General features: G+C 39.8%; 2 protein-coding genes across 2 annotated transcripts; both read left to right on the top strand.

The window, feature by feature from the left end:
* The first annotated feature begins 210 nt into the window (after positions 1 to 210).
* On the top strand, positions 211 to 2,581 carry LOC146709493 (insulin-like growth factor-binding protein 6). Its single transcript, XM_085456463.1, has 4 exons — positions 211 to 669; positions 1,015 to 1,043; positions 1,171 to 1,290; positions 1,405 to 2,581. The coding sequence occupies exons 1-4, from the start codon at positions 360 to 362 to the stop codon at positions 1,510 to 1,512; spliced, it is 567 nt and encodes a 188-aa protein (XP_085312589.1). The 5' UTR covers positions 211 to 359; the 3' UTR covers positions 1,513 to 2,581.
* A 2,357-nt stretch (positions 2,582 to 4,938) lies between these two features.
* Positions 4,939 to 16,068, top strand: LOC146709492 (phosphatidylinositol 5-phosphate 4-kinase type-2 gamma-like). The gene is made up of 10 exons (XM_085456460.1): positions 4,939 to 5,125; positions 5,214 to 5,311; positions 6,038 to 6,134; positions 6,660 to 6,809; positions 11,981 to 12,127; positions 12,434 to 12,472; positions 14,926 to 15,039; positions 15,116 to 15,371; positions 15,509 to 15,612; positions 15,691 to 16,068. Exons 1-10 carry the CDS (start codon positions 4,976 to 4,978, stop codon positions 15,769 to 15,771), a joined length of 1,236 nt encoding a protein of 411 aa, XP_085312586.1. The 5' UTR covers positions 4,939 to 4,975; the 3' UTR covers positions 15,772 to 16,068.
* The last annotated feature ends 3,113 nt before the right edge of the window (positions 16,069 to 19,181 follow it).

Genomic DNA, 19,181 nt, shown 5'->3' with positions numbered 1-19,181 from the left:
GCATCACTTGTGATTTATGTCAATGTAGGAAACATAGCTATCCAGTGGCATGACAGGCAACAAATGGCATGAGCGTGCGTGAGCACGTGTATGTGTCAGAGACAAGTCAAATGGGGTGTGCTCAGCTGTGTGGAAATGAGAGGAAAGCTAACATTCTCCATCACGTATCCCTCCCATACCTTTCCTCTTTAAAAGCTGCTGTCAGTGGCGTCTGTCAGCTGCATTATCACTTGCTGCTCTCAGCTGGAGCAAATTATCCAAAACTGGGAACAGAGTTAGAAAAGGGAATCTTGGAACCGTTTATTACTGCTACGAGGCTGCACTGGAACCATTTATTAGCAGACAACTTTTAGTGTAAGATGTTGCTGTGTTTAAACATCCTGGTGCTGGTCCTCCTGCAGCTGGCTTGTTCAAGCCCACTGACCACACCGTCCAGAGGATGTCCTACCTGCAGAGGAAAGCACTCACAGAGGCAGCCGTCTGTAGAGGTAAATGCCACAACTTTGGCTCTTGGAGAGCCGTGTGGCGTCTACACTCTGAGCTGCGCCCACGGTCTGCGTTGTGCACCTCCAGACGATGAGCCAAAGCCCCTGCGTGCCCTGCTGGAAGGCAGAGGAGTCTGCAGTAATGCCAGTAGCACCAGCCCGACTAAACCGGTCCATGTTGCTGGTAAGTTTCAGCTTACTTTTTTGGGAGAAGCTATGATTTAATCAGTGAGAGAGAAACATTATGGATTTAGGAGTAATTGAATACTTATTATTATTATTTTGCTGTTGTTGGCTGAGATACAATCTTAAATATCACATTTATCTCGAAAGTTAAATGCTTTTAACTCACTGCTTTTCAGGTTATTATCATGTTATAATGGAAATTGGAGTATGACTAGAGAAATCAACATGTGTTACCAAGCAAAAGATCTCAAAATGTGTGAAATCTTCCTCAATTTAATGGCATAAACGCTAAAATTTTAAAAACTGATGTTCTTGTTTGTTTTTATTTGCTTTCATACACTAGAAAGTACACCTACTGAGAATCCAGATGAGGTAAAAACGCTCATCCTGTACTGTATATCTATGTTTAAAAAACAAAACAAAACAAAAAGAGCACATTCCTGACAGTGAATTAAAGTAGGCATTACATATATCTGGTTAACTCTGTTCCTTCTCTCAGGCTCCATGCCGTCAGCTGCTAACGACAATCATCGAAGGTCTTAATGCCCATTTATTTACGTCAAACCATGATATCTACATGCCCAACTGTGACAAGCGTGGTTTCTTCAGAAAGAAGCAGGTGAGTCTCCAAATTAGATGATTTATAGGAAAAAGGGCTGATCTCACATTGATTCTATAGAGACCAGACATCTTTGCATTTAACTCTTTACTATGTCTGTTGTGTTTTCGGCAGTGTTGGTCATCTCGAGGTGGGCGGCGGCGAGGAAAGTGTTGGTGCGTTGACAAGAACGGCATGCCCCTGTCTACAAACACTAAACAGAAGGGTGGTCTGAGCTGTTAAATGCAACGAGGAGGCTGAAGCTTCAGTCCCTGTGTGAGATTACGATGAAGGCACACCAGACCAGTAAAGGGACCGAACACAGTGCCTCTTATGTGACTGTGCGCCAGCAGAGAGAAGGACATCGCTATTACAAGGCTGTTTAACAATCAGGTGAAACTTTAGTGTCCATGCGCCCTCTGCTGAACACATTAAAACTTTATTGGTTTGATGTCCTTTCATGTTAACCCTCATAACACGCGGCCATTTAAAAATGCTGTTTGCTTTTGAAGGGAAACCCCATTTGTTCTAACATGAAACTGATTCTAAGTATTGTAAATGACAGCTATTGATTATTGGATTGATTAACCATAAATCAGTTATGATTTTTTTCTTGAAAAGAATATCTATGTAAGCATAGAGAGGCACATTTTCGGCATCCACCAGTGGCACATCGTGTTATTAATGCAAGTTTAGAATTTTATAGACTGACTGATCACTAGAAAAAAACTCTTTTCCAATTATAGCTAAAACCTCCAGGGCTGATTAAAGAAGCAATAAATTTGGTTAGGTGAGTGTCTGAGGAATCAGCCTCAGTGGGTTCAATTATATTCTCAAAGTGGAGAAAAACAAAATAATTTTATCCCGAAACACTTTGTTATTAGGAATGAGTCCTGCACACTGGTGTATGCCAGCTTTTAGTCCCTTTTTCTCCTCTTCCTCTCTAATCAGCTCAGGAGAAAGTCTTTTCCCCCCCATTTTGACACCCAGTCGAACCCACAAAAGCAGTTATTTAAGGTCATTTAACTTCATAAATTTCTCAATCCAAACAATAAGTTTAGAAAATATGGTCTGTCTTTTTTTTTTAATTTGTTTTTGTATCTTTTCAGTGTATTTATATATATTTTCCATATTTTTTTAAAACTTTGAAACCACTGTAATTGTACAACTATCAATGCTGTAAAATATCTCAACATGTAATCCTATTTATGTTACTTCGGATATGATATTCTATTTATGTTAACACTGATAGCGCCATTAGTGATTAAGGACTTGGGGGCATTTTTAATTTTCAAGACTGATATACGGCGAAACACAGTATTACAAAAATAAATGTAAGATTTTTATTGGTTATTATATTAAAGATTTTTTAAAATAAAACATGTTTTAGTTTTTTAATTTATCTGGCCCTTTAAACAGGAAGTCTCAGCTCTTTAGTCTAGTGGTTCCTGCAACCACAATAGAAAGAATATTATGATTTGCTGCAACAAGGGTGTCAAACATGTGGTCTGGAGGCCCGAACTGGCCCGTGGAATGGTCCAATACGGTCCACCTGGTGGTTTTGTGAAGTGTAAAAATTACAGCTCCCACTGTAATTTGCACCAGAAAGTACTGTGTTACAAGTCTTAGTGGTTAACAACCAAGCAGGAAGCATAGGGTTGCACTGGCCCCACAATGCTTATGCATGAATGAGACAGTGTATATGACTGTGAACAGGGCACTTCTGCATGTGCATCATGAGTATAACTACTATCAGGATAATTAATTTACTTAAAAATTGTTCATCACAAACCAACATTTAACCTCTTATGCAGTTCAAATAATATCATCCACACAAACTGGCCACTTTATTAGGTACACTTCTTTGGTACTGGGTTGGGTCCCCTTTTGAGTTCAGGACTGCCTTAATTCTGTCATTTCTATGTTGAACATTTCTCAGATATTTTGGTCTATATTGATGTGACAGCATCACACAGTTTTTGCAGAATTGTCAGCTGCACATGATGAAACTCTCCTGGTCCACAACATCCCAAAGGTGCTCTATTGGCTTCAAATCTGGTGAATGTGGAGGAGGCCATTTGAGCAACTGTGAACTCATTGTCATGTTCAATGACATGATGCACTATGCTGCTGTAAGCAGGAATCAGAAGATGGCTTTGTGGTCATAAATGGATGGGCATGGTCAGCGACAATAATCAGACTGTGGCATTTAAACAATGCTCCATTGGGCCTAATGGGCCTAAAGTGTGCCAAGAAAATATCCCTTACACCATTACACCACCAGCAGCCTGAAGTGCTGATCCACGGCATCGTGGATACGTGCTTTCATGTTGTTTATTCTGACACTATCACCTGAATGTCACAGCAGAGATCACTGAAGCTGAGGTCACTAATATTCAAACTTGTCCAAGATTTTTAGTAGACCCACATATTGTACCAATCTGAAAGTACCATCACTTCGTTCTCGAGTTATCGTGTTCACAAAGTTGGGTATCCATGCCATCTGCCCTGACGTCCTAAAGGGAGTATGGCCATTCTCCTCTGACCTCTGAAGTAGATAAAGCATTTTCACCCAGATAACAGCCATTCAAAACTATTCTCTGTAAACCTTGTTTGGGAAAATATCAGTAGATCAGCAGGTTCTGAAATAACCAGACTAGCCTGTCCGGCACCAGCAACCATGCAAATGGTCAAGTCCCTTAAATCATCTTTCTTCCCCATTCTGCTCAGTTTGAACTTCTGCAGGTCATACAGGCCATGTCTACACGCTCAAATGCCATGGTAATGCCATGACATATTTGCACGTACAGGTGTACCTAACAAAGTGGCACAGGCTCAGCATGACCCACTGAATTCTACATCAGTTTCTCACTATTGTATTTATTTATGATAAAATATTCTGATGAGCCTGACCACACCGCACTGAGTAAGATAGATGAATGACATCAACACGTGAATACAAAATGCATATATTCTTCTTTAGAGTATTTTTGAATAAAAAAAAACAAACAAACAAAAAACTGATGCAATTTAAAATTATTTAAGTAAACGGAAACAAAACACATTTCCCTCACAGCATGTGCTATTATAAACATAAATTGCTACATTTTAAAGGTCACAAACAAACAAATATATATATATATATATAATTATAAAATTAACTATAATTAACAAATCACCACTAAGAGCTGTAATAATAGAGGTGGGCCAGCAGAATATGATGGATACTTTGTTTCTATAGATTCCAGGTCTCCAGAAGAAACCACATTAAAAAATACACTTCTCTCCCCTACATACAAGTTAAAAGTCTCAGTATCGACATTGGTATCGGCAATACTAGCCCTTTATTTACTTGGTATCGGATGGATACCAAACTTTGCAGAATCGTACAGCACTGGTAATTTAGATGTAAGTACTGCAGTTCTGCCTGTAAGCAAGCCTGCACGAAAATGATCATTAATGTGACAGCATGTCAAATTAACAAAGCTTAAAAATGAGCCACAAAATAAGATGATGAAGGCTCAGCCCGTGTTGGGGGAGGCTCTGCACCTGTTCGTTGCTGGACTGAAGGACCAAAAGGCGCTGGGCTCGCAGGGTGTTGGATCAAAGCGCTAATAGGCTGCTGCAGGGCGGACTTTAGCCTACTTTACATACAGAGACAACAAAACGCCTGTCCACAGACGGAGACGCGGATACCTGCCTGAAAATGTCTTCTCCCAGTGCTACCTCCAACCATCTGAACACTCTGGCGCCAAAAAGGAAGACGAAGAAGAAACACTTTGTTCAACAGAAAGTGAAGGTTTTCCGAGCGAGTGACCCCGTGTTGAGCGTGCTGATGTGGGGAGTCAATCATTCGGTAGCTATAAGGCCGTTTAATGTGCACTTCTGTCTGCCTGGGTATGAAAATGTTCATTATTAACTATTTATCCACTGATCATGCGCAGATTAATGACCTGAGCCAGGTGCCCGTACCTGTCATGCTGCTCCCAGACGACTTCAAAGCCAGCACCAAGATCAAAGTCAACAACCACCTCTTCAATAAGTACTGTGCTCTGCTCATAGGCTCTACTCAGCTCTGTCTGCATGATTGCAGGAGCCTCGTTTTGCTTCCTGTAAACTGCACAGATTTTTGTTCCTCTCAGGATTTATTTCTCGGTGTTATTGTCTCTGCTTATCAGAATATCCAGACCCCTTTAGAGAGCAACGGTGTTTTTCTTCACCAACACTATAGCTACAGTAATGAGCGCAGTGCAATATTGTCTCGAAAGAGAAAGAATGATGTTATGGGCTAAAGTTAGAAGTGCAGCATTAACTTGTGTTTTTTTTACTTGCTGTGCAACATAATTTAAAAGGCAAAAAAAGGTTAGCTTGATGGATTTATCTGAAATAGTGGTGGAAGAGTGTCAGTCAGAGTGTGCTATAGTATAATAATCATTTATAAAAGCTGTCCTATACAGTGTCTGTTGTTAGGTTCGGTTTCTATAAGCACTGAGTCTAGAAAAGTGAAAGGCTTTCAATAATCCTTTAATCCGTTCAGGAATCCGGGTTCAGTAAAGACTTATGAACAGAGGTTTGAGGACCAATAAAATATTTTCCCAAGGTTAAAGTGCCGTTACTGTAGTGAGATTTCTCTGAACTTGTTTTGATCTGGAAGCTGTTAAGCAGCAGGATCCCTAATATAATTCAGTCAGCTAATAGTCACGAGCATAGATCTTTTGTAAAATGTTGCTGCACACTAAATCTATGCGTTATTGTCATTATTCCTCAGGGAGACTCTTCCAGGACAGTTTAAATTCAAAGAGTACTGTCCTCAAGTGTTCAGAAACCTGCGAGAGCGCTTTGGCATTGAGGATCAAGATTTCCAGGTATGATTCACAGCAAGTCTGCGTTTCATTGTGCACTAAAATATAAATATGGATAAAATCTATCGTTTCACAAAAATGTAGAGGCCATTAGAAAAAAACATAGACTCGCACAAGCAGAGAACATCCAAGGCTCTGTGTGTTTTCCTTTGATCGAAACCATGAACTTTTATGTGCATATTGATCTGCTCGCTTCTACATTTGCATTTCTTTGTGTCGTATTTTGCATGCGCCAGGTGGCACACAGCCATCCTCCAGTCTGGGAAGTGCACATTTGCTTAGCACACAATTACGGGAAACATATTGTTGCTGATAAAAGTCACATTAGCTTACTGCAGACCTGCATTCAGATCAATGTAAGAAGCATGTTAAAACAAAGCTTTTTATGGTCCGATGCTGCGCAGCATTACATTTCTGGTATATGTAAGATATTTGCATTTGTTTCAACACTTTAAAATGTGAAAGGTTTCCCAGGGCAGGAGGCTTCTCCTTCTGATCTCATGATGCTGTTCTCTCACTCACCGGCAGGTTTCTCTGGCTCGGAGTCCTCCTCTCAGACACGACGAAGGGAAATATGCGGGCCTGCTGCTGACGTCGTACGACCGCACTTTGGTTATAAAAGAAATTTCCAGTGAGGAGGTTGCAGAAATGCATAATGCGCTCTCTGCATATCACCAGGTAGGACTGACACAAGTTTATATGTCCTTTAAAGGTCAGAGAGTAGGTTCAATTTTAAAATTGGAGACTCCAGCTTTCAGGCCCCTTTTCTGTGGAACCAGCTCCCAGTTTGGATACTGGAGAGAGGCACTCTCTCTGCTTTTACAATAAGGCTCAAAACTATACTTTCTGATAAAGGTTATAGTTAGGGCTGGATCAGGTGACCCAGAATCCTCCCTTAGTTACCCTGCATTTAGGGCTAAGCTGCTGGGCTCTTCCCATAGTGCACTGAGTGTTTCTTCTTCACCTCTTTTCACTGTCTGTGGTTGTTCACCACTTTGCATTTAATCATTAGTTATTATTAATCCCTGGCTCTCTTACACAGTGTGTCTTTTGTTGTGTCTCCCTCTCCTCACCCCTAACCGGTTGCAGCTGATGGCTGCCTCTCCTGGTTCTGCTGCAAGTTTTTTCCTGTTAAAAGGGAGTTTTTCCTTCCCACTGTCACCATATGCTTGCTCACGTGGGGTCATCTGATTGTTGTGGTTTTCTCTCTTTTACTCTTTTACCTTTTAGTATGAAGTGCCTTGATGTGACTGTTGCTGCGATTTGGAGCTAAATAAAATGAATTGAATTGAACTGAACTAAGAACATAGTATTTCTAGTGTGTGCATGGTTGCAATCCTTTTGTACATGCACACATCTACCAGTCTTTTCTCTTTCCTTGTGTCGTTTTTATACAAGAAAAAAATGTGCCCTTTTTACATTAACCATGGTTGCCATGGTAAAGGTTTTACAGCATCAAAGCTGAGACACGAGTGTTAGAATTTCATGGCTCCAGTTTTACATTTAAATTGAAGCATATTAAATAATTCACATTGAAGAATGATTCTGTCAGAGCTTTTTCTGGTTATACAGATACAAAAAAAAATAACACACCAAACAGAGAAAGCTAAGTCACATGACATATTAACAAGTAGCATGATGTTTGTTTGCTTGTACTGTATTTCTTTTCTGTAGTGCCACAAAAGGCCTTCACACAGCTTTTTGTTGTTGTTGTTGTTGTTGAAAGAGCACTGATGTTACCAATGACATTTAAAAGGGCTTGCAGTAAGCCATGATACTGTTGCATGAGCCTGTCAGTGTCACGGGTCTGGGTCCGTTGGACCCAGTATGTGGAGTTTCATGTTTTTGTTATTCCATGTTTGAGGTTATTATGTTTTGGTTTTAGTTTGCATCAGGGATTGTTTTCTTGTTCTCTTGTTGTGTTTATGATGATGATTATGATGTTTATTATTTGAGTTTCATGTTTAAGGATTTGTTCTCGGTTGTATCTCACGTTTAGTTTAGTTCAGGTTCCATGTGTCATTCTGTCTGTCTCTCAGTGTCAGGTCTGCGTCTTGGTGTGGTGTTCTCATTTCCTGTTTTATTGTGAAGGTCTGGGTCTCATGTGAGTGTGTTCAGTTTTACCTCTGTCTCGTCTTGTTGATCATTCCCAGCTGTGTCCACCACCTGTGTGTAATTCCCCTGTGTTTCTCTGGGTGTATTTAAGTCATGTCCTCCGTTGTTGTAGTTGCTGGTCCGTCTGTGTATTCCACCCTGCCTCATCTGTGTTTCTACCATGTCTCACAAGTGTGTTCTCCCTGCTGTCCATCATCAGTCTCCTCTGCTCATTCAGGTTTGTGCTTTGTAGTTTTAGTTGTTTCCCAGTATAGTTTAGTTCTCCGTGTTGCCGTTTGCCTCTCCTTTTGTGTTCAATAAATCACCTTTTACACCTTCACGACTGCCTGCGTGTGGATTCTCCTTTTCCTCCTCCACACGGCTCCTCTCACTCGCCGTGACAGTCAGTGAACATCACTCCCTAATCTCAGATCACTTTATCAACAATCAATAAAAATGCCCGAAGTTGGCACCACTGGTATCAATTGATATAGGAGGGGTTACCAAAAAAAAAAAAAATTCACTGATGACTCACAGATGTAGACCACAGATTCTGTGCAACATGATTTCCTTCCTACAGATATTACTTCTGAGGCATAACGATTTTTCGCAGACCTGTCAAAATGTTTCCTTCTCATAAATCACCAAGAGAGAATCAAATACGCACCACCATCAGAGATTTATACTACAGACCCAGTTGCACAGACCCAGGATATCTTTGCGCTATCTGGATTCACTTACCCTAACACTGGCAATCAGGATAAGCGGTCACGTGTAGCTGGTAATCATCTTGCTAAGTTAACCCAGGGTTTCCCCTTTGTGGTCACATGAAAGTGGTGGCATTAGCACTAGAGCAGTAGAGCAGCTGATGTTACACAGGAAGGTGAGAGAATACTATGGGAAAAATATGAAGAAGTTAAACAGGTAATATGCCTGAAAGCAACGTAGCTGCTGCAGACAAAGCAGTATCAGGGTATGTAAGAGAAAAAGCGCTTAAGAGTAATATCGTATTAAAATTGTATGTGTTAAGGACTTTGGTTAATAATAACGCTTAGCCTTTCTGAAGCCTGAAAAGAAAGCCAGCAACATACTGACTGTGTAGGTTAACAGATTTATCATATCAAAATGCAAGAAGATATTGATATTAATTGAGTATTTCATTAAATTAATGTTTAAAGGGCATTTTTCATTCTTATTCTCTCATCTGCAGTCCCTGTGATGTTTCATGATCTGAGAATAAATAATTCATATAAAAACTCAATTCAAACGGAGGCTTAGTCTATGTCCAACAGACCTTAGAATAAGGTCAGCAGGTACAGTGCGGGGCTCTGTTTAAGATCATATATAAATGCTTATAGAGCAATAAGATTGTTACTGATAGTCATCAGGGAAAGATGAAAATTTTAGATGCTATTTAAAATCTAAATGTTGTAGTGATGCTGACCACAAGAGTTGTGTATGCTGTGTGAGCACAGTAGATTAGGACAGGTGTGGTGCTACTGTTAAACAAACTAGAATTGTTTCTAGCTTGTTCACAACGCTAATGTGAGCCAGTACTCTGCCAGTGTAGGTATATAATCGACAGCTCAGACACGCTGTGCATAAACTCAGCCGGTCATTCTTATCATTCTAGTAATTTGGAGGGGTTTGTTTTTGTTGTGCTATATGAGCTCATAGAGGTGTTCTGTGAAGCAAGATTATGGGGTTAGTGAGCTGTCTTGACCTTAAAGTCAGAGTTTTCAGTGTCATGAAAGCGGCTCTCTTTTTACCAGGATAAGTCATCATGATAACAGGTCACTGTTTGAAAACAGCATGTTTTTTAATGATTGCTTAATTTACAACATTTTAAGGTGTGATATAGATTTTCTGCCGGAGCTATATGTTTCATATGCAGCTTGTTAAGCCTACTACTATTACTTTACTAAAACCTCTTAATAATGGGGTCTATAAATGTACAGCTGTGAAAACGGTGCCACTAGAGTGTGTATATATTATTCTGGTGATGCAGAAAATGTTTAAATGTTGTTATGCCCGATTCTAATCTGCTGCCTCTTTTACACTGTTTGAACCGCAGCTGCAGGAAGACTGAACACACACCATGAACACCTATCAATCAGTTAAATCAGATTCACGTTGGTCTGCTGACAAACTAAAGTGATTTGCACTTGCCAGTTTAAAGTTTCAGAGGTCTAATGTGCAGCCACCATATTAGACATCAACAGCAGCGCTGAGCGCACACTTAGTGGTAACATAAATATATTAACTCAAATTAAAACGTTTACTTCACCACTCTGCCAAATCCCAAGATAAATGACTTTGCATTTCGCTGTTATATTTTTTCATTTCTTTATAGGTTTTATGACCACTTTACATCATGATCATCTGATAATGGCTCTAACTGGAGCAGGCAACAGTCACAGGGATCATTTGTGTGAGAAGAATCACTTGACATGTGAAACACGCCTTTTTATGAGAGCTTGAACTTTCTTCTGGTTCCCAGTTCAGTTTCTTTGGAGTTTGGGGCTCTTGCTTAGAACCCCAACTTATTTTGAGTTTGATATTTCTTGTGTGTTTTGTTCCCTCGCTGTCTCCTTATCTTTTCCTCCCTCAGTTTCTGTGCTTGTGTTTTTGTCCTCCAATGTCCCCATGAGTCTGTTTTCATATTTAATTTGAGTCTTCTTGCCTCCATATTTAGCATATCTTCCTAACTTTCGTTTTCTTTCATTTTTACTTGATGTCTGATTGTTCTGACATATGTTAAGTGCATTCAGGTATGCCTTGCTCCCTCAGCGTACCCGGGGGTCGATTCACGTACTGTAACACTGGCACTCAAGATAAGCCGGTTTCCTCCAGGGCTTTCATTCCATGTTCACGTGAAAGGGGTGTTGTTGGCAGAATCAGCCACATTTATTAATAAGTTAATGACATCAGACTGTTCATACAAAGAGGTTAAACACGCAATACAGACTGAAAATCTCACAGCAGTTAACTAGCTTTGTAAGGTGATAGATTTACCAATATGACAACTCTAACAATAGGACACAGGAGAATCTGATGGATTTTAACAGAGTATTTTATTAAATGAATTTAGTTTTAAATCTCCATTTGTTTCATCCTAATTAAAGGTTTGACACAAATGTCATTCAGTATATTACCAACTCCAAGTCCATCAGAATTAGCTCAGTTTCACTTGTAGACGCTCCAGTGCACAAATGCAATGCAGACAACGCTGTGCTCAGTGGCTTTGACACTTATTGTTACTCATCACAATGAACTGTTTTCATACTTGAGGTATAACAGACGTCTCAAAATACAAAGCTGATTAAAAAATGAAGTCGAGCATTGTGTAAATCCACGTTTACTTGCTGGGACTGTACATCCTCCCTGCCTTTCTTGACATTTCTTGCTATGATGCTATGAAATGACTTTATATTACCCGTGCGTTGAATCATATCTGTTACAAGAAAAACCTTATCTTACTAGGAACTCTTTTATGTTATCATACTTTACCTCTTATGCAATGTCTTAACGACGCTGTAGAGTCATATAACAATGAAGCCATCTGTTTGAAATGCAGGCAGTGTTTTCAAATGGAGTTCGTCCTGTAAATTATTCCAAGTCTAAATTACATCTGCGGTGCTGATCAGATGCCACAGGAGGATCTTCAGGAAGAGCATTAACCACAACTTATTATATTCACGTGCAGATGTTTATTCTTCATGACTGAAAATCCATGTACTGATGGTCTCTTCCAGCATATTGTCACCTGCCACGGCAGGACGCTCCTCCCTCAGTTCCTGGCCATGTACAGAGTCACTGTGGAGAGTGAGGACACCTACCTGTTAGTAATGAGGAACATGTTCAGCCACCGACTTCACGTACACAGGAAGTATGACCTCAAGGTAATCCTCCAGAGGCAGTGTATCTCATATGATAGTGTCTTATTACTTTTATCAGCTATTGAAATGCTTAACTTACCAAAACATTTAAAGACAATAGTTTAAAAAACAGAGTGTTAAATGCTTGTGAATTAAAGTTATGCTTCACCCCAAACCATTTATTAATAGTAGACTGTTGGATTTATGGCCACACGTGTATCATCTCTGAGAACACATGAGTGATAATGACTATTCTAGCTTTGAAAGTAATGAGCAAATATGGATCTTTGGCTCAACAGTAACACCGGTCACTTTCTTCTCTTTCATCAGGGCTCGCTGGTGTCTCGTGAAGCCAGTTTTAAAGAAAAGGTGAGATCAGATTCAGGTAAAGTCAGTCTGTTGTCCACAAGAGTTCCAGTGACGTTTGTCTTTACTGGAAATAAAGCACACGTGTGGCCGTGGAGTGTTTAAGAGGCAGTGATCTATTACAGATGGTTATTTTTACGTCTTCTGACTCAGGCTCAATGAAAGAGTGGCTGAATACATTTGAGCTTGTTAATTTTAATTATGATAACCTTGCACTAACATCTCCAGTAAGAAAATGGTCAAAAAAAGCTCGGCTCCACTCGATTATTATACCTTTATTTGGCAATAGCTTTATTGCGATGTCTGATGTGTTTGGTTTCTTTTTTGTACCTGTTCAAATGAAGGACCAAAGTGTTTTGTTTTAGTGCAACACAGCGTGTTGCACTAAAAGGAAAAATATATAATCTATGAGGTGGTTATTTCCAAAACCAGTCAAGTGCCTTTCTGGTCTTTAGTTTTTGAAGTGATTTAGTTCTGTGCTCACATCAAGCTGGGAGACTCGTGAGAGAGAGAGAGATAAACACGAAACGTCAAAAACAGCAGCTGACCCTGACTGATAAACACTCGTCTTTCAACTCCACGCGTCAAGCTTGGAGAGGCCTTTGCGTTTAAAAAAAGCATCTCCACAGCAGTCGAAGCCATTACACGCAGCTATATTTCCATAGGATTCATTTTCAGAATTTCTTTCTAATTTCTCCTTACCAGTGCTTCCCTTGTAAAACTGCGGGTGTCCTTTTTTAATATGTTTAAATGAAAGACATATATTGAGTCACAGAAACTTTTGAAAATGCTTTTTTTTAATCATTAACATTTTCTACAATATTTTTCTACAATATTTTGCTCTTTTCTTTTTCAGAAAAGAGACACTCCAATAAAAATGGTAGAAATATCTCAGTGAGGCAAAAAGAAAAACTGTTGGGGTCCAGAAAAGAGGTTCAGTAAATAGCTCAAACTGCCTGAAGACCAAACACAGTAAAGTTTTAGGGTTCATCAAGTCCATTAATTAATAGTGCCAGGTTGACTTTGTAAGCCATTAAAATAAGCGCTTTGCCTGTTGCACAGCGATTGAATTCATAGCTGGTGTGCAGATTACAATGTATCATCGGTTTATTTAGGTATGCATCTTTGATATGGTTCATTTATTTATTTATCTTGTAGTCAGCTCACATGATTATCTGCCATAATGAGCAGGATACAACAACCTATTTATATGGTACTGTGCAAAAGTTTCAAGCCCTCGATTTTGTCACGTTTTGTTTCCTGGACCAGATTTTGTTGTGATCTTTGAAATAGTCTTGAGCAGCCCAGGCTTTCTGAAGGTCTTTTTAAATTTTTCTATGAACATTGGCTGCTTTTTCATTCATTTTCAGTCCAATCCTTGTACCTGCCCATTTTCAAAGGAATATTGTTGTTGTTTGTTAAGCTACTTAACATTGACCTGTGAATCATTCAAGCATAAAAATGCACCTAACCCAAGGGATGATCCAGTGTTGTGTCTACACATAATACACATCTTTGTTAATAGCAGTCTGTCACAAAAACATATAATTTCTTCCCATTTCTTTAGTTGAATCTATGAAAACAATAACAGAGACAGGCATAACATAGCATTTCTGCACCAACAAGGTGATTCCAAAAAAGCTTTTACCTGAAAAACTGTGAGTCTTTCAGCCTAAACTTTGATTTTAGCTCACTGAGACTTGTGTAACCTGAAATTAACAAACAATTGTTCAGTACTTGGCGTAATGATAATGATAATGATAATGATACGCCACTAAAAGGCAACATTTCTGTGGAAAAAACCCATCTGATTATTGCCTAACATTGTCTGACGTTTGGACTGATAGCTACATCAATCACCGACTGCAAGTAAAATGATAAAAGCTGAAGTGAGAAAGAAAAACTTAGCATACCTGAAGTGGCTGCACGTGTGCTACTGCCCCCACAGTCTGTCTGAAGATGTGGACGTGTTTAGTATTCTGGCTGCTCTCCCCGGTTTGACAGGCTACATCTAAGACTGCAAACCAAAAATGTATTTTTTTTCTCTTTGAAATGTGCGCCTGAGGGCAGAGTGTGGAATTATTTTCCTATGTGTAACTGTTATTGTTTGCGCATTGTGACAAATGTGATTTTAAGATTAGACTTTCTTGAATCTTCCCACAGAAAAATCACTTAGCAACAGGCTGTTTTAAACATCAGAAGCCCTCTGTTTGGCCTCCAGCGACGCTGACCTAGATAAAAAAGAAAAAGATGAAGAAATATCTGGTTTAATAGAGGAAGTTTGACTAGCTGCAGAGCTGCGGGAACCTTTGATATTTCCATCTGTACTGATTCAGAAAACAAAATTATGAAAATGTTATTTGGCTTTAATCATATGAAAATGGAGAAGCTATAAATGTTTTGATGAAAAGAAAAATGCTGTTGAATGAATGTTGTAATTCTTTCTATATTTTCAGGTCAAGGAATTGCCCACTTATAAGGATGTGGACTTTATGAATAACATGCAGAAAGTTTATGTGAGTGATGAAGAGAAGGAGAAAATAATGGACAAGCTCAACAGAGACACTGAGGTAAGAGAGGCGTTGCTTTTTGTGGGGGATTTTTGTGTTTCTTGTCTCTGGTGTGTAATTATTTCTCTCACTGCAGTTTCTTGTACGTATGAGGATCATGGACTACAGCCTGCTGCTCGGTATCCACGATGTCGAAAGAGCCGAGATGGAGGAGGAGGAGGAGGAGATGGAGCTGTCCGATGAGGAGGAAGAGGATGATGAAAATGGCCTTGCTCCTGCTCCCCACTCCACCTCCCCTGAAGGCATTACCGGCTACATGAACTCCTTCAAACCCATGGGTCCCGGGGATTTCGACCCTTATGTGGATGTGTACGCTATTCAGAGCGCTGTGGGTGAGTCCCGACAGCCGAGATAGGAGCCCTGCGCTTTTTCACCCACCGAAACTTCCTCTCACACTGTGCTGCACAAGATAAGATCATATGCGCAGATCAATATCGCTCGCCAAACACTGTGAATCGCTCCCTTGTAGGTGCGCCCCGTAGGGAGGTGTATTTTATGGGTCTGATTGACGTGCTGACGCAGTACGACACCAAGAAGAAAGCCGCTCACGCTGCCAAGGCTGTCAAACACGGGGTGAGAGATCAGTGCTCTGCAAAGTGTAAAGGGCTGCTTCTACTTATTTCTGATCGACTGTGTGTCTGTGTTTTGTAGGCAGGAGCTGAGATCTCAACTGTTCATCCAGAGCAGTACGCTAAACGCTTCAAAGAGTTCATCGCCAAAATCTTTGCCTAGTTCAGGGATTCATTTAATACATGAAGAATTCAGCTTTGCAGTCATCAAAGCATCACCAATAAAGCACTAATAATTTAATAGCATCCTTTTGTTTCCCTTCCTTTTTAAAAAACATCTTTAGTATTCATGGGATTCTACACAGCTGTGCATTTATTCCAAGTGAAGAATTTGCGAAAAGGACTTCTTGGCAGCTCAATGTTGTTAATGGGTTTATTTTCTTTTGACGTAAAGGTTTGGCAACACTACTGTTGAGTCTAAGTGACAGCAAGAAATAAAAGATTCCTGAAAGACATCTTTCAAGTTTACACCTGTAAACATCACTAATATGAAGGTATTTGTTTTACTGGCCAAAGATGATAAAATAAGCTTTACACCAGCCACATTATTAGGTACATCTTGCTTGTATTCGCTTGGACTGCCTTAACTCTTCATGGTGTAGATTCAACAAAGAAAACAAAGATTTTGGTCAATGTTGACGTGATAGCATCACTCAGAACATCCATGATTTGAATCTTCTGTTCTACCATACCCAATCTGGTGAGTGTGGAGGGCATTTGAATGCAGTCATGTTCAAAAAAACAGCCTGAGATGATTTGAACTTTGTGACATGGTGCGTTATCCTGCTGAAGCAACCATCAGAAGGTGGGTACACTGTGGTCATAAAGGGATGGACATAGTAACAGGACTCAGACTGTGGCATTAAAATGATGCTCAGTTGGGGCTAAGGGAACCAAAGTGCGCCAAGAAAAGATCTCCAACCATTACACCACCATCATCAGGCTGAACTGTTAACACAAGGGAGGATGGATCCATGCTTTCATGCTGTTTACGCAACATTTTGATCCTACCATCCCATCGGACCAGGCAACACTTTTTCCAATCTGCTATTGTCTAATTTTGGTGATTTTGCTTTTTGTAATCTCAGTTTCCCATTCTTAGCTGACAGGAGTGGCACCGGGTGGAGTTTTCTGCTGCTGAAGCCCATCTGCGTCAAGGTTTGAAGTGTTGTTGGAGATGCTCGTCTGCATAGCTTAGAGGTTGTGTAATAATATTGAGTCCAGCCCACTGGCACCAACAACCAACAGTCACCTTAGTTTAACGTCTGGGCTATAGTAACCATGGTAAGTTCAAGGTGTGCCATATGTACCAACTGTACCAAAGTTCTTTAATGGCCTAACTGCTTCTTATATTGTTACATTTTTCTTTGCCAACATCCTGTTGAGTAAAGTAGGAACCACTTAGGATGGATCTAAGTGTCATTAGTTACTGCAAGCTGAAGCAAACTGATGTGATCCTAGCTGTACATGTGTTCCTTTAAATTGTATTCTCAGTGGTACAGCATTAATTTTTGTCTTTATTTAGTTGTCCCAGTCCTCCTGGCACACATTCCTGAAAATCCTTCAGCAGGGTTTCACTTTGGAATAGCAGCTGTGTGGACAAACAGGAGGGACAGAAAGATGAGAAATAAGAGGAAAAGACATTAAATGTTTTTTTAAATTTATTTTTTTATTTTTGTCTTTTAACCTAAAACAAAAAGAAGTATATTAATTATTTTATGCTACTTACTTTTTGGATATTTTTCTTTCAGCATTTGCAAAACACACTATAGGTTTGTTTACATGTACTATGTTCCAGAGCTTAAGTCTGGGTCCATCTGTTATGATTTCATTGTCATGTGAACATATATTAATTATACCTGCGCTAAAGACTGTGCATATCTACTCTTGAATCTATAAACCAGGAGATCTTGATAGCGTGCTACACAGATCTCTCTTATCTTTTTTAGAGAGACCCTAACTTATAGAGAAGTCTCATAGTGGTCATTTTTATTTTTGTCTCCATATGTTTTCTGGGAAAAAAATGGGATTTGGTATATCATGCATCCAAGAAACTGAATCAGAGATGGATATATAAATAAGCCCATGACCTACAAAGAAGTAGGGCAGACTCAGTAGAGGCCTTTAACGAGGACTTTGTTGCGCCATAAGATCTTATGGTAGTTGCGTATTGAATGATTCTGCTGAATGCCAAAAGACTCCGGCTGTCAGGAAAAAAAAGGCTCTCAGCTTGTTTGAAAACAGGAACCTTGTGTCTGACCATGTACTACAAAAGTTTGTAGTCGCTGACAAATGTCCCTGTTTTTAACGATGATACACGATAAAAGTGTTGGGCCACATTTCTTAATCTTTGAATTCATGTGATTTCAGTCTCCTCGTCACAGGTGTATAAACAGAAACACAGAGGATCCAGTTCAATTCAGTTTTATTTATATGGCACCAAATCACAATAACAGTTTCCTCAAGGTGCTTTATATTGAAAGTTAATATAATAATAGAGAGAAAACCCTAAAAATCACATGAAAAACTCCCTTTTAACAGGAAGAAACCTCTGGCAGAGCCATGCTCAGAGGGGCCGGGGAGGGAGACAGGACAAAAGACACTCTGTGAGAGCTTAATAATAACTTCATAATAATTAGTGATTAAATGCAAATTGGTGTAGCCATGCAGCCTGCCTTTACAAATATTTTTGAAACAGTGGGTTGCTCTGAAGAGAGTGGTACTGTAATAGGTTTCCGCCGTTGCAACGATGAGTTGTGAAATTCCACCATCAAATGTAAATGATATTAATGCAAAGTGGATGTTTGGTACAGCAAAATGCCGGATCACATAAAGTTCCACATCTGGGTTGCTGAGTGCTGAGGCACACAGTGCTATCAAAGCTCTGTTAACTCAGTTACTGCAGAGCTCCAAACCTCCTCTGGTATTAACATCAGCACAAAAACTGTGCACTGGGAGCTTCATAGCATGGTTTTCCATGGCTGAGCAGGTCCTGTAGGTGTAATGTGTAGGAGGCCCTGTAGTGTACCGTTGTATTCTCATAAAATAACTTTTTAATTGTTTCGAAATTTTAGATAATGGCATGTAGTATCATTAATCATCGCAATCACTAATTATATTTACTAGAATAGCTCCAGAGGTTAATTTTCAGCTACTTTTAGTCCTCCGTTGATACGCTGTGTCACTTATTGTAAAGCTGACTGATCATTACCAAGACCTTTTTACAGTTAGGTTGGCACTCTTCTGATTAGTAGAGAATTGGTTAGTTCTGTGTCTGGAGCATCAGCCTTGTGGGTTCAATGATAGTTTCAAATTGCCCCATGTAAAAATAAAAAACTTTCCTCTGAAGCTCGTTAGAGTGTTCTTGTTCTAAGAAGTGAAGGCTATTCCATGTGGGAAACTGCCAAGGAAAACTTAAAGACTTCAACAGCATGCACGTCTCCCCTCACAGAGCAGCAAAACTGGCTCTAACAAAGAACAGAAAGAGAAGTGGGAGGTCCCGGAGCACAGCTGAGCAAGAGGAGAAGTACATCAGAGTCTAGTCTGAAAAACAGATGCCTCAAAGGTCCTCAA

The sequence above is a fragment of the Copadichromis virginalis genome, linkage group LG5, assembly GCF_057382275.1.
Source record: "Copadichromis virginalis isolate Kocher_CV1m ecotype Utaka linkage group LG5, C_Virginalis_male_GT1.1, whole genome shotgun sequence".
Lineage (NCBI taxonomy): Eukaryota > Metazoa > Chordata > Actinopteri > Cichliformes > Cichlidae > Copadichromis > Copadichromis virginalis.
Note: the sequence above shows the minus strand (reverse complement) of the source record. Positions and strands in the feature narration are given on the sequence as shown.